Source organism: Perca flavescens, chromosome 11 (genome assembly GCF_004354835.1).
Source record: "Perca flavescens isolate YP-PL-M2 chromosome 11, PFLA_1.0, whole genome shotgun sequence".
Taxonomy (NCBI): Eukaryota; Metazoa; Chordata; class Actinopteri; order Perciformes; family Percidae; genus Perca; species Perca flavescens.
Window position 1 is genome coordinate 37,199,274 of NC_041341.1, and position 13,593 is coordinate 37,212,866.

At 40.8% G+C, this 13,593-nt stretch overlaps 1 protein-coding gene across 11 annotated transcripts in view; it reads right to left on the reverse strand.

The window, feature by feature from the left end:
* Window positions 1–13,593, reverse strand: part of clasp1a (cytoplasmic linker associated protein 1a) — a 113,601-nt gene that overhangs the window by 41,917 nt on the left and 58,091 nt on the right. For all 11 annotated transcript variants that reach the window (XM_028590595.1, XM_028590591.1, XM_028590587.1 and 8 more), the window contains exons 9-12: window positions 2,421–2,561; window positions 2,145–2,218; window positions 1,750–1,842; window positions 1,508–1,653 (exon numbers count right to left, since the gene is read on the reverse strand). In XM_028590595.1, coding sequence (XP_028446396.1) covers window positions 1,508–1,653; window positions 1,750–1,842; window positions 2,145–2,218; window positions 2,421–2,561 — 454 coding nt within the window. The remainder of the gene's footprint in view (window positions 1–1,507; window positions 1,654–1,749; window positions 1,843–2,144; window positions 2,219–2,420; window positions 2,562–13,593) is intronic.

The following is a 13,593-nucleotide window of genomic DNA, read 5'->3' on the forward strand; positions in this document are numbered from 1 at the left end:
GCGAGGCAACTGATGATGATCCATTAATAAAAACTGAACGACATAAATGATATGAGCGGTACTATTTTCACTGTATTAACCTGTGTATTAGGGTTGTGCTGTTTTTTACCACTTGCCAAAGAGATTATGTTTTGGGCTCAGCTGTCAGTCTGGTTGTTTGTCTGTCAGCAAGATTATAGAAAAACTACTGGCCCAATTTCCTTGAAACTTTGTGAAAGGGTGCAGCAGGGGCCATGAAAGAACCCATTACATTTTGGAGCGGATCTGAATCAGGGGGCACATGCACAAATGATTTGTCACAGGCATCAGTAACCAGTGGCGTGGCGGGACCTTTCCACTAGGTGGTGCTACAGCTTTGGAGGTAGCTCTGTGTATTTTCCCATCTCTGTTAAGTTTGCAGCTGTGACCCGGGAGGCCACAGACAGACACTCAGCGGCAAAGTTTGGATCGTGATTAATTATCACGTTATATTTATACTGTTAGCATTACACAGCATCAACCTCAAATTGTGCATAATGCAATAAGTTTAATAGTGGTTACAACATAAGTTTTATAGTTTTGGAACTATATTCAGACATATATAGTGGTTGTGGTTGCAGATTTGCATATCATAAAAGACTGAACTATTGGCCTTGGCGGAGTTCTGCATTCTCTCAGTGCCCTTGTAGTTTTGAATCAATCCATGCTGACAAACACTCCATGACAGACGATTTGCTCTATGCTCTCACTTGGAAGTTCTCCTGTGCTCTCTCTCTCCTCTTGTTTCTCACACTTTCAGCAATCTAACACAATGACAATTAGACAATCTGAAAATATTGTATAATAATTTACCTAGGGAAAATGATTGCCAGTATCAAATACAGTGCGTTCAAAAGGACATAAAACCACAATGTAAAGTTTCACTTAATAGGTGCTATATCTTTACATTAGGATATTAATATTAATCAGAATCAGCTTTAATGGCTAAGTGAGTGTGAACACATGCAGGGAATTTGACTCCGGCTTTTTGTTGCTCTCAAAGCACATACACAAAAATAGATGTACGGCTAAAAACAATCACAGCAAAGCTAAAGAGTGTTATTATTATTCAGAAATCAAAGAAGCAAGACAGTTAAGCCATGTATAAGTGCATAGCACTCATTCACTGTTGTTTAGGAGACAGGTTCTATTTTTCCTCTTAAATTCTCATTTAATTTAATAAATTTTTTTACCATCTTTACCACTATTTCGCATACCAATGCAAGAATGCAATTCTGGAAGGCGTTGAGTTAGTGGGAATCACAAAAGTCATCTGACTTTATGATTAAGGCTGACTTCTCAAACTGTGCGCTCATGTTGAGAATATGCTGTGTTATGAATGTACTGCTAATCACTGATTTATTAAGTAGTTCTAACATAACAACAGGTTTTCCAGATTAAAGCTACTGTAAAGTGGAAGTTAACCCTTATGTCCCAAAAACATTTGGAAATATGGTCATACTACATCCTCCTGAACCTGGGACCTTACCCCAGTGTGATGCAGGCCTCGCGGACCACCTGTGAGCGCAGGTCTTTAGCGGACAGTTTGAGGGGAGCCTCCAGGAGACGCAGCTGCTGAGGGAAACCCTCGTACTCTGATGCCCCGGCCAGGATCAGAGAACGCACCTTTTTCAGCTGGAGAGGAACAACAAAGAACAGACAAAGTCGTCACTGGATTCATGCACTTCCACTCTGTGTGCGTGTCAGGATGCATTTGGTTTGGAGTCTTACCGCTAACACTCGGTGCTCCCAGTCATGTTTGTCATCAGACAGCACTTCTCTGATCTTGGTCAGCTGGTCCTCTAGCTCTCTGTTAGAGTAGATCTGGACACAGAGAGATCATGCAATCATTAGCATTAGAATCAGTTATTTTACAAGCACCTTTAGAATAGTAGAAATTTGTCTTGCCAAAAGAAATCCTCACAAAATACATTTTGCCACATTAGAACAAATCTGTTTGTGGTTGTGAGGGGTTCTTGCATGATGCCCATTGTGTGTTTCAATCATGGGTTTCAATCCATCTTGTGACTTTTGTTGAATACCTTCCCTGTCTCTATGTCATCTTCCCTCTTGTGCTGGATTTTAAACTAACCAACAAAACCACAACAGTATTTAGCTCACCATACCTGGACTGATGGCACGTCTTCAAAGGCTTTAATGAAATCCTCTTCATCAAGAGCACCGGCAGCGGCTTCTTTCACTTGGGAAAAAAACAAAAAGATATTACGCCTGAGATTTAACATTTCTAAAGAAAGATCTAAGCAGCAGGAAAGTGTTTATTTAATACCCCACACTCATTACTACACATATTACTCACAGTGGGGAAAAGTCACAGTTTTAGTATTTACACAGTATATATCATATAGCTGTGTGCTTATATGTGGACTGAAACCTTCCCTCACCTGTGGCCTTGGCTGTGGTGGCTGAGCTGGGTCTTCTAACAGAGCTCATTACAGGCTTCCTGCCACTGGGGGGTGCTTTGGATGATGACGAGGAGGAGGACCGGCCTCCATCCACAGAGTCTTCATCCTCAAAGTTCTTATCTGCAGCGACAGAGGCAGAAAAGGGAAAATGTATGATGTAAAAACCATGTTGATTAAAAGGGTGACAGAATGCAAAACCGATTTTACCTTGTCATAGTTGAATAATGACAGTTCGGTGGGTAAATGGACATACATAGAAGCTCAGAATCCCATTGACACCCCTTTACTATGAAAATCTCATATTTTGAAACTGCCGCTGAAAACGGGCGAATCTCAACAAAGCTGGAAGTTGACGTCAACATTCCTGGACCTGTACCTTTGTCACGCCCATGGATGTATTAAAGGGGTGATAGAATGATTATATAGAGTATTTCACACTGTTCCTTATGGTTTCCTAATGGGGTATGTAACATTGGTTGGGCTGAAAATGGCCTGGTTGATATTTTATTGGCCCTTATGCATCCCCTGTGTTTTGGCGTGACCGTTCTCTTAATACACCCATGGGTGTGACAAAGGTACAGGTTTTGAGATGCTTACATAAGCAACTAGTTTTGTTGAGATTCCCATTTTCAGCGGCAGTTTCAAAATATGAGATGTTCATAGTAAAGGGGTGTCAATGGGATTTTGAGCTTATATGTATCCTATCCTTATCCTTATATGTGTCCTATTTACCCACTGAACTTTCGTTATTCAACTATGACAAAATAGTTTTGCATTCTATCACCCCTTTAAGAGAACGGTCACGCCCCAACATTTACATAGGCTACACAACTGACCTGAGATCAGGTCTTCTGAATCTAGGTCGCGCAGATCTCTGCTATTCCATTACGAAATTCACTTCTAAAACTTTTTTATGTGAGAAATCAACTATGTAAAGCTCAAATATGGGCCATTTTACGAAAATGGATGGCTAATTGCAAATTTTGTCCGACTGTGTGTCGGAGTTCAGCGGCCGGGGCTGCCTGGGTTGCTACATCGCCGCTTTGCCTGTCTTCCTTCACAAACCCCGGCCTGCTGTGGGCTCGATTGAGCTCCGTCACGGCCGGCGCAAACTCACCCTTTTCTGGGTGACTGGACTACCAAACGCCGCTGCCCTGACAGGGCTCCAGGGCCTGCAGCTCGCTGTTCTCCCTCCCCTCTTCCTGCTAAATGGCCGGTGTGTGACTGAGAGCACGGTCAGCGAGCTTGTCCAGTTAATCTTATAATGGATATGTGTGTTGAGTTATTTAAACAAACGATTGGGGAAATAAACGCCTCTTGTCCGCGAGTCTCATTGATAGAGCCCGCAGTGGGCAAGAGTCCATCAATGAGAGCTAGCTAGCCTCCTCCTAGCTCTGACATTCACAAAAATGCATTCAATTGAAATCCGAAATCGGACAAGTGTTAGCTAAGCTTTGTAAGACCTTGGGGAACCTGTAATATACATGCCGTGACGAAATTCAAACTGTAAATATACTATAGTTATGCCGAAAGTGTAGCTAGCTAGCTGCGATATTTCCCCATTGTATTCAATGGGACATATAGCTAGATAGCTCCACCTAACAAGACCCTGAGTTCATAAAAATACCTTAAATTCAAATCGGACACAACGGTTAGCTTTGTAAGACCTTGGATTAGATGTTATATAAGTGGACTGACGAAATTCAAATTTGCAATTAGCCATCAATTTTCGTAAAACGGCCAATAATTGAGCTTTATTATAGTTGATTTCTCGCATAAAAAAGTCTCAGAAGTGAATTTGGTAACGAAACATTGCAGTGTCTGGAATATGAGATTCTGTCGCGTCTCTAATGTGTGTATATTGGGGATTCGCTCAACCAATCAGCTCGCGTCTCTAATGTGTGTGTATGGCGATTCGCTCAACCAATCAGCGCGCGTCTCTAATGTGTGCGTATGGCAATTCGCTCAACCAATCAGCGCGCAGTCATCAAAATATTCATGAACATACCATATTTGGAAGAAAAGCTCTTGTTACAAATAGGAACAAAACACAGGGATGCATAAGGGCCAATAAAATATAAACCAGGCCATTTTCAGCCCAACCAATGTTACATACCCCATTAGAGACCATAAGGAACAGTGTGAAATACTCTATATAATCATTATATCACCACTTTAATCATTCAGAGACACATCGCTCCCCTCAGAGGTGTTCTTTCCTGGTTAGTATAAGGGCCCATGGTGAAATGCATCATCATTCTCTTCTTGTTAATCTGCCTACAATAAACCCTGAGTCATCTCTGCATTGTGTGACCTCTGCATGCATCAGGGATGGAGTGCAACGCAGTCAATCTGTCAGCTCGGGTATATGTATCTATTCAACCTTTATCTATCCATCCACTTTAATCCGGTTTGGCAGCCATGCATCGATACATGGCCCCCCTGTCACCTGCCCAACGTGACCATTCACACGAGGGATTAGCCCGAGGCAGATATAACACTGCTGGGTGGTTGCCGTCAGTGAGGCATAGCAACAACAGAAATGTTTTCAGCGTAGGTCATTGTCTATTTTTGATGTAAAGAAACAGAATTAATTTAAAAACAATTTCTCAATCCATTCATCAGAAAGCATGTGTCCCTATAAGAATGAAGCCTTTGCCTTTTAGCTGCACATAAAACATTGCTTTCATCCGTGGAGCCAAGTCACATTCATTGATACAAGTTTGAAAACAACATCACAGAACAGTGATCAGGCTAATACACAAAAAACATCTCCTTAAATGTCTTGTGCTGCAAAGAGTACCATGACCATGACACTGCATCTCATAGACGAAGAGAAACCACAAAAACTAAGTGGAAGAAGGGGACAAAAAGGCAACAGGTTGAGAGAGGAAAAGGTGGAGACATGAAAGAGACGTAAATCCAGAGAAAGCAGAGCAATGACCAAGAAATCTGCGAAAGCAAAAGCAAGCAAGAAGAGAACAGGGGGTGAAAAAGGAGAGATTAAAAGGCATAATTCTTACAAGCGCAGATTTTCTTGAATATCAGCTTCCTTAGCATGTCTCTTCTGCACCCTCTCGCTCTAACACGCTCTCTCTTTTTCACCAGGCATCTGTCGACACGATGTGTGTGTGTGCGTGCTCTGCATGTGCCTCTGTTGCACGCTGAGCTCTGACAAAGTGCCAGACTGACCACCCCTTAAGCCTTCCTCTCTGAGTTCATCTGTGTGTGTGTGTGTGTGTGTGTGTGTGTGTGTCACTGGTGATGCTGTTGGACTGTAGGGACTCTCATGGTGAGAAGAGGGAGGGCTTCAGCTTGTTTTATACACAGAGAGACACACAGACACACACACACACACACACACACACTCACAACAACAGCAAATTAGAATAGCACTATACATAATATTTGTGTTTCAAACAAATATCAATACAATGTCTCAGAATGAGGTCATTACTGAAGATGTGCCACACCAGTAGACCTAAATGGAGTGCTGTGATTTGTCCTGCCCTAACAAGTGTGACAAAACTAAGGGAGGGGGCTGTCAATCAAGCACAGTCTGCACACTAGAGAGGAGGTCTGTGTAAGTGGACTATGGGTGTCAATGCTAAACAGGCTTTCTCAGTTTTGGGTTGGGGCCAGTTTTGGGTATTGGTTTTATAATTTATAATATACATTGCTGCAGATATATCTAACAAGAAAAGGCGGTATATAAATGCCTAATATATGGTAGGTAAGGAGGTATTTTAGAAGTTTATGTTTCCACTGTACAGAGTACCACTCAGTACATATCTAGATCATCATGGTCACATTCAATCTGAAAACCATGGGCAGTTTTGTTACAGTTTCCGGGTTGAAATACAATACATGTTTCTTCAAAACGGTGTTCAATAGGCTTTGAGGTACATTTTCTCTCATTTGGTTGGTGTGTCAGAGGTATTGCCCAATCAGCAGTGACATGTATACCCCGCCGTATTAAAAAGGCAGCGCGCTTGCGTAACACAAAAGTGTTAAAACTACATACTCTTCTTGCCACAAAAATCTGTTATCTATCAGGCTATAGTTTAAAACATGTTCCTTGAAAAACTCATAAAATCCTAATTTGATTTGTTACTTAAGGTTTTTCCTTGCACAGCTTCCAGAGGTTCTGTGCAGTACACAAGTCAATGTAAACCCAGCTGGCTTCACAAGACTATACATATTTTTATTTTTAATACATCAAGTACAATCAAAGGAACAAAATAAATTTAACTCCTAGCTACAGTGCAGCTTTATTGGAACAGAGTTCAGTATTGCCCCTTCTACCAGAAAACACCAGACATAAAGGCTGGCTTTGCCATTTGATTAGGAAATGATCCTGATCTAAACGATCCAAAAAACATATATGAGCTCACTCCGTCTGATCCCCAACTCTACATGAAGGTTAATAGCTTTAGCACCTTAACAGAAATCACATCACTCTGCCACACTTAGAAAGTATTGATTATAGCTGTCAGAGGGGCTGTTCTCCCCAGTGCTGACACAAATGTTGAGGTAATTTATCTGTGTGTAAGGGGAGCAATTAGAGCTGCGTGCAATATGCAATGAGCAACCAGATGCACACGTACAGACACACAGAAAACAGTCCACACACACACACATACACACTATTGTCATTAGTGCCGTCTAAAGGTAAGGCGAATCCCACAGGCCTCGTGACATCACCACTGCCTGTCATACTCTGAACATGTTTAATCTCTGATAACTGGTCAACATGGAGGGTGTGTGTCAAGTCAGTGGCTCATATGAAATGCTTCCTTGCCAAGTTTCTGAGGCTGAGGCCATAACTTGTAGAAGTCCCACTCCTACACTGACCACACCTGCCACAAACCGATCTACAGGAAGCATGGCAGAGAAAGAATAGAGAATATTACAGTCGCCAGTATTCTCTCAGGGGGGAAAAGGATCCCATGATCAGCATCAATATTCTATGATCCTGACTAGAGGTCGACCGATTAATCGGTAGGCCGATTAATCGGCCGATTTTTGGGCATTTTTTAAATAATTGGCATCGGCCAATATCAAGCCGATTAATAGGCAGGCGCATCTGCGGGCAGCCTGGTGTTGTTGTGGAACACATGTTTGACGCACGCTGCCCCTAGAGTCAATTACCAGCAGAGTGAGCAGACCTCACCCAGTGCCTAAGGAAGGAGCTGTTCCTCGGAGAAAACGGTAAGGATTAAATTGTTAAAGTCCTATATATTTAATGAAAAACGTATGAGATGTTACTGCCAACTTCGAGAAAAAAACATGAATAGGCGACATGACGTTTGGCTACTTTGGATATTAATAGCTGTCATGTCATGCTGTCATGTCACAATAATTAAGCTAGAATTTTGCAATCACAGACAGTGGATCTGAGACTTTTATTATTTGTTCTGTTTGTGTGTCTATATTTGAGAGGGTTGTCAACTCAATGCAGAGAAAGAAGTTGTAGTTAAAAGAGACCACCGCACCATAGGCTAGTGAAGGACTGGCTTTGCTTTGCTAGCGTTGTTGCTATGGTTGGTACAGAGTAGACCCGCTGCTAATACGGCACCTGTGCCTTAACGACCCGTACCTACCGGAGCGAATAGCAATGCGGATTTCTGTGAGTCATTTCGGCGCCACTGATATGCCTGCGTTGCTCTCTGATGCTCGAAAACGAATGTTAGAATAACAGAAACATCGCAGCATGTGACGCTAGTTAACATTACACTCGTCAGCAGCTAATGTTAGCCTACCGTTAGCTAGCAGATGGATTAAACACAATTAAAATGCTGACAGCTAAACGGTGTAAAGTGTGATTTATTTCACTGTATATGATCCAACAGCAGCATGTTAAGCAGTGTGCAGCTGCCGTTGTCTACTTGTCTGAAGAACAACACAGACGATGCGTCGCGGTGCATTCAAAGTTGTTGTAAAATTTACAATTTACTAGTGAAATACATTATTGTTATAAGTTATAGTTATTACATTATTATTAAATCAAAACAAAACAAAAATACATACAGTTTTTGGGAAGATGATAGAAACGTTTTTAGCCTTGTATCACTTACAATGCACTGAATTATTAGCTGATTTATAAAACAAATGTTAGATTTTATATCTATACCTATCTATAAAATGACTTGAAGAAGATACTATACAAAAATACTAACTTAACCTTGTATTTTCCCCCTTTTTTAGTCATTAAGTCTGATGGCTGAAAAGAAAACCAGCCCCTTATGGCAGCGCTTCACCCAGCCAACACCAAAACAAAGAAATGCTGCTGGTTGCTACTGTGTGTCAGCACTACTATTGTTAAAATGGTTAATTTATTTTATTGTTCTCAGATGTTTGATAAATGCTTTTAAGTGCACTAAACTTTATCTTTTCATTGAAAAGTTTATTTGACAAAGTTAAGTTTATTTTCTTTCTTTCTTCTTACCAGTTTTGTTTATTTATACAATATATGTTTTTACATTATACATGTTTAATGTAAGTATACAAGTGCAGACTGGTGTTCAAGTGTTCAATAAATGTTTTTGTTGAGAAATTTTGTGTATCTTAAGTACTTATTAGTGTTAAATTTTATCTTTCAAATAGAGGTTAAAAACAAGCAAATATCGGCCAAAAATAATCGGCAGCATATATCGGCCATCGGCCGAACCTGATTTCAAAAGATCGGCATCGGCCTGAGAAAACCCATATCGGTCGACCTCTACTCTGAACTTATTAACTCATTTGTTGATTGAAAGATGACTGAGGTCTTTTTTTAAGCAATGCTTCCCATTTCACATACCGTTACACACCTGAGGGAAGCATAGTGCGAGAAAAGTGTACTGCTGGCCTTAGGGCAGCTGGGTATATTTTCTTTATTTACATATTTATATTACACATTATCTCTTTTACAAGAGAGACCTGGCCAAAATATTTAATGGCAATTTAATCACCAACCAACAGCTTTTCCATATCTATCTTGCCTTTCTTTTCATTCATCATTTGATGGTTACTGTTCTCATTCCAGTGGAAGTAGGAGTGGTCAAAATGGAAAATCCTAATCCTATGATGTCAACAAATGTGTCAAGCAAGACAATGGAAGAAAGAGTCAACCACTAGGGAAAGAGAAAAGAAAATCGGATAAATATAAAACTATATCATTCTAATAATTATCATTGTATGGGAAATATAATCTCAAATGATTCATTATTTTAGAAAGAGTTTCCAGAACAGTTATGAAACAGGGTTATATCAGTGTTATTCAACCATTAAAACACACACACACACACACACACACACACACACACACACACACACACACACACACACACACACACACACACACACACACACACACACACACACACACACACACACACACACACAGTATATGGTCAGGTCCTTTTCAGGAATCAAGGATGTTCTACTTTCTATGTGCACTAGGTGTCAGGATACACTGCGAACTGCCAACACATTGAAGTACTCAAAGTTGCTGAAGCTGCATTGGCATCAGCAGAGCCACCAGTAATCTGTCCCTGAACCACAGATTTATATAATAGGAAGGACTTTCTCTCCCCTCGCTGTACTCTTTAGAAAAATAATAGAAGCCCAAAGACATGAGGGTGAAGAGAAAGTTCAGGAAAGCAAAGTTCTTTGAATACGCTATAATGTTGTGAACTGCTCAACTCTGTGTCTCTCTCATAGTCTCATATTAACTGCGTTTACTGCTTTCACCTCTTCCCTTTTTAACCTCCTCTGTCCCTGCAGCGTTCCTCTCTCTCTCTCTCTCTCTCTCTCTCTCTCTCTCTCTCTCTCTCTCTCTCTCTCTCTCTCTCTCATTATTTACTCATTTTCTTTTGTTGTGTCTCAGTCCCCTTCCTGATGGGTTTCCCACCAGGCTCCGGGCCTTGCCCATCACACAGGCTGTGGTTTAGCCCGTGGGCTTACATAAGACACAGATGACTGGTGATCAGTGTTATGTCATAAACAAAGATGTCGTGTTTTGCTGACACACCAGAGAGGCTGTAGGCAGGGCAGAAAGTTAACCTTCTGACTGCAAGTTATGGATTGATAAAATCCAAAACATTTACCAGTAATTGGCCTTGATTTGTCTCTCATTTTATTTTCTCCCACACCAACTACACCACAGGAGTTTTGGTCTCTGAGAAGGCTTGCCTCTACCTGTTTAATCCAGACAGGATTTAGGTCTGTCAGATATCTACGGTTGAACCTGACAGCCAGGCAAGGGACAAGCTTGCTCTGACTGGTTACTGTGGCTGCTGATGATGATCAGGGGGTTTGTATTGTTAGTTATGTAATTTGCTCTTCACCTAGATGCAGTAGGAAGAACATTTTGCTAATCAATGACTCATATAACTTCTATATTCTGGTTCCTCTTTAATTTGTAGTCCTGACCACCCACACACTCACAAAAAGGAAAGATATAATAAGGCTTTGATTTGTTCATCTATCAGAAAATGCTGATTGAGCCTCTAAAGTTGAAGTTTGGCCAGTTCTGATGAGCACTGCTCCGAAGCCTCATTAAAATACAAACTAGAAACTCTGAGTGTCTCAGCAGAGCACCCATCAGGTGATCACCTTCGCAGATTAGCTAGTGTGTTTGCTGGGACAGGGAGGAAAGATCATGACATAAGAGCAAAAATAATCAACACTGTGTCAAAAGTGTCCACAGACAGCTTTATGTATATGCCCATCTAAAGCTTAACTAAACATAGGCAACCACAACAGAATAATGCATAGTACCAATTATTAATATGGTGTGCTGTATTCAGCAGCAACACTTATAGCTTGTTTTCTCTGACCAACAGTCCAAAACCCAATGACTTTCAATTAACAATGATAAAACACTATGGAACATGTAATGTTTCTGATTTACTGTGTAAAGAGAAAGGCCATTCAGTGTGGGAGTGATATTTTGACAGCACACAGACAGAACAGAAAGACATTATTCTAGCCTGGCTTGTTCTGAGGACAATGAGTTGGCTGGCCCATTAAGACTTTACAATCAACTGAAGAAATGAGGAACAGAAGCAGAGAATTGACTTTCAGTGGCCATGTAAGGCCACCAGGCAGCTGTTTCCTGACTGAGTTGATTCCAGCCTGCCTACTGCTTTTTTACCAGACTGGTTTTAAAGCAAATTATTCAGAATCTTTCATGAAATAAAAAAGGCGTAGTCAGCCGTGAGCCAGCCTAACGCATCTGCTACATGCTGCAACATTCAGGACTTTCTCAGCTCGTCCTAAAAGGTTGAATATTAGTGTTCTTTATTTTGGGTGTGTTCTGAGTTTTGCTGAGCTATATCTGCATCCATCACATGAAATATGTCCCCTGCCAAACAAGGCAGCATCATACTCAAACAATTTTCATGGTGTTAATTTTCCACCACACAACCACAAATGGGGACAATTGGCATCAGCGATGAGTCTCTCATTCATCTCTTCCTACACTGCGTGCCTTCAGTGAGAGACAGCTAGGCAGCAGTCAGATGAGAAACATTCAAATATAGACACAGAAGACGGAAGAAATGTAGTAACACAGGAAAACAGACAGAGAGCCTGGCAGATAGATAGAAGCTGGAGTTACAACCAAGATTACATTTGTAAATGAAAAGTTTACTTGAATGGTACATTGTTCCAAAAAAATTATCCATCCACAACATCCCATAAATGTTTCGGAGTATTTAGGGTGAAACTTGGGTTGAAATGAAAAAAAAGTCTTTTTTAGCACCTGTCACTACAAATAATGATAACTTACTGTAAGTTGCACAAAGTCAATCAGCTTGCTTTCCATTTTCTCCCTGATGGATATCGGTTCACTACAACCCAATTCACATGATACTATGATGGTCATTTCAAAGATTTGCATAAACTTAACTTGACAGCTGGACAGAAACGGAGCTGAAAAGAAGAACTGAGTATGTTTACATGTACAATGTGCACTTAAGCCTACTCACCCCAACTCTCTGTCCCTGAGGCTGGTTTTTGTAGTGACTACAGCTATTCAGTTGAGTTGGCATAGATAACCCTGGCCTGCGTCCTACAGCGGCCTCCTATTGGGCCCCTCAAAGAGTCCCTGTAATGCTGAGAGTCACTAGGACAGAGGGGCTGCTTGCCCATTAAACTTGGCAGAGAGCATAAGGAAGACAATCACATCATTCAGTACGCTGGTCACAGTTTATACTCTTGTCTTGTTTCTCTCCATCTCACGTTAGCCCACGACCCTACACACACTCACACAGTCTATCGCAACTGTGCACTGGCTATTAAAATCCAAGCAAGCTGCATCTCCTGATCTTCCAAAATAATTTTAGTGATACCTTACACTTAACAAGGTATGCTACGGAGGTGTATAATAAAGAAGACATTAATTTGCATGTTGTCTATATTTCTGTTATTGTCACCCAATCCCATGAAAAGACCAAAACAAACAATGAATTGATTAATCTAGACCATCACATTGTTGGTTTTAGATTTTTTTTTTCATGACATTAGCTGGATAAGAAAAAATTAGAATAGCACAATACTTATCCTTTAATCATAATTTATCTTATCTTAGTATTTAGGATTAAAGTGGGGTGTAGCCTTGACCAACTGCCACTTTGCTCGTTTGAAAGCCATGATGTCTCTCTCTCATGGGTGGGCCAAATTCTCTGGGCGGGCAAAGCAGAGAAAGGGGAGGTAACCTTTCTCCTTATGACCTCATAAGGAGAAGATTCCTGATTGGCCCATCTGAGCTTTCATTTTCTCAAAGGCAGAGCAGGATACCCAGGGCTCGGTTTACACCTATCACCATTTCTAGCCACTGGGTGACCATAGGCAGGCTGGGGGAACGCATATTAATATTAAAAAACCTCATAAAGTGAAATTTTCATGCCATGGGACCTTTAAAGCTGCAGCCTATTTGATGATATATGTACATTTATTAAATATATATTTTAAAATATATTCTAAGAATTATAACAAATAAGGAGGGAACAAATAAATACCTATTTGAGCCTTATATTTCCCAAGTATTCACTCTTAAAAAATAAAATGGATGCATCACAGAAAATACAGTTCCTAAAACATTTCTACTATAGAAAAGGTCTATACAGGAGAGCCTCCTCCACACTGTGCAGCAGCCAATAGCATC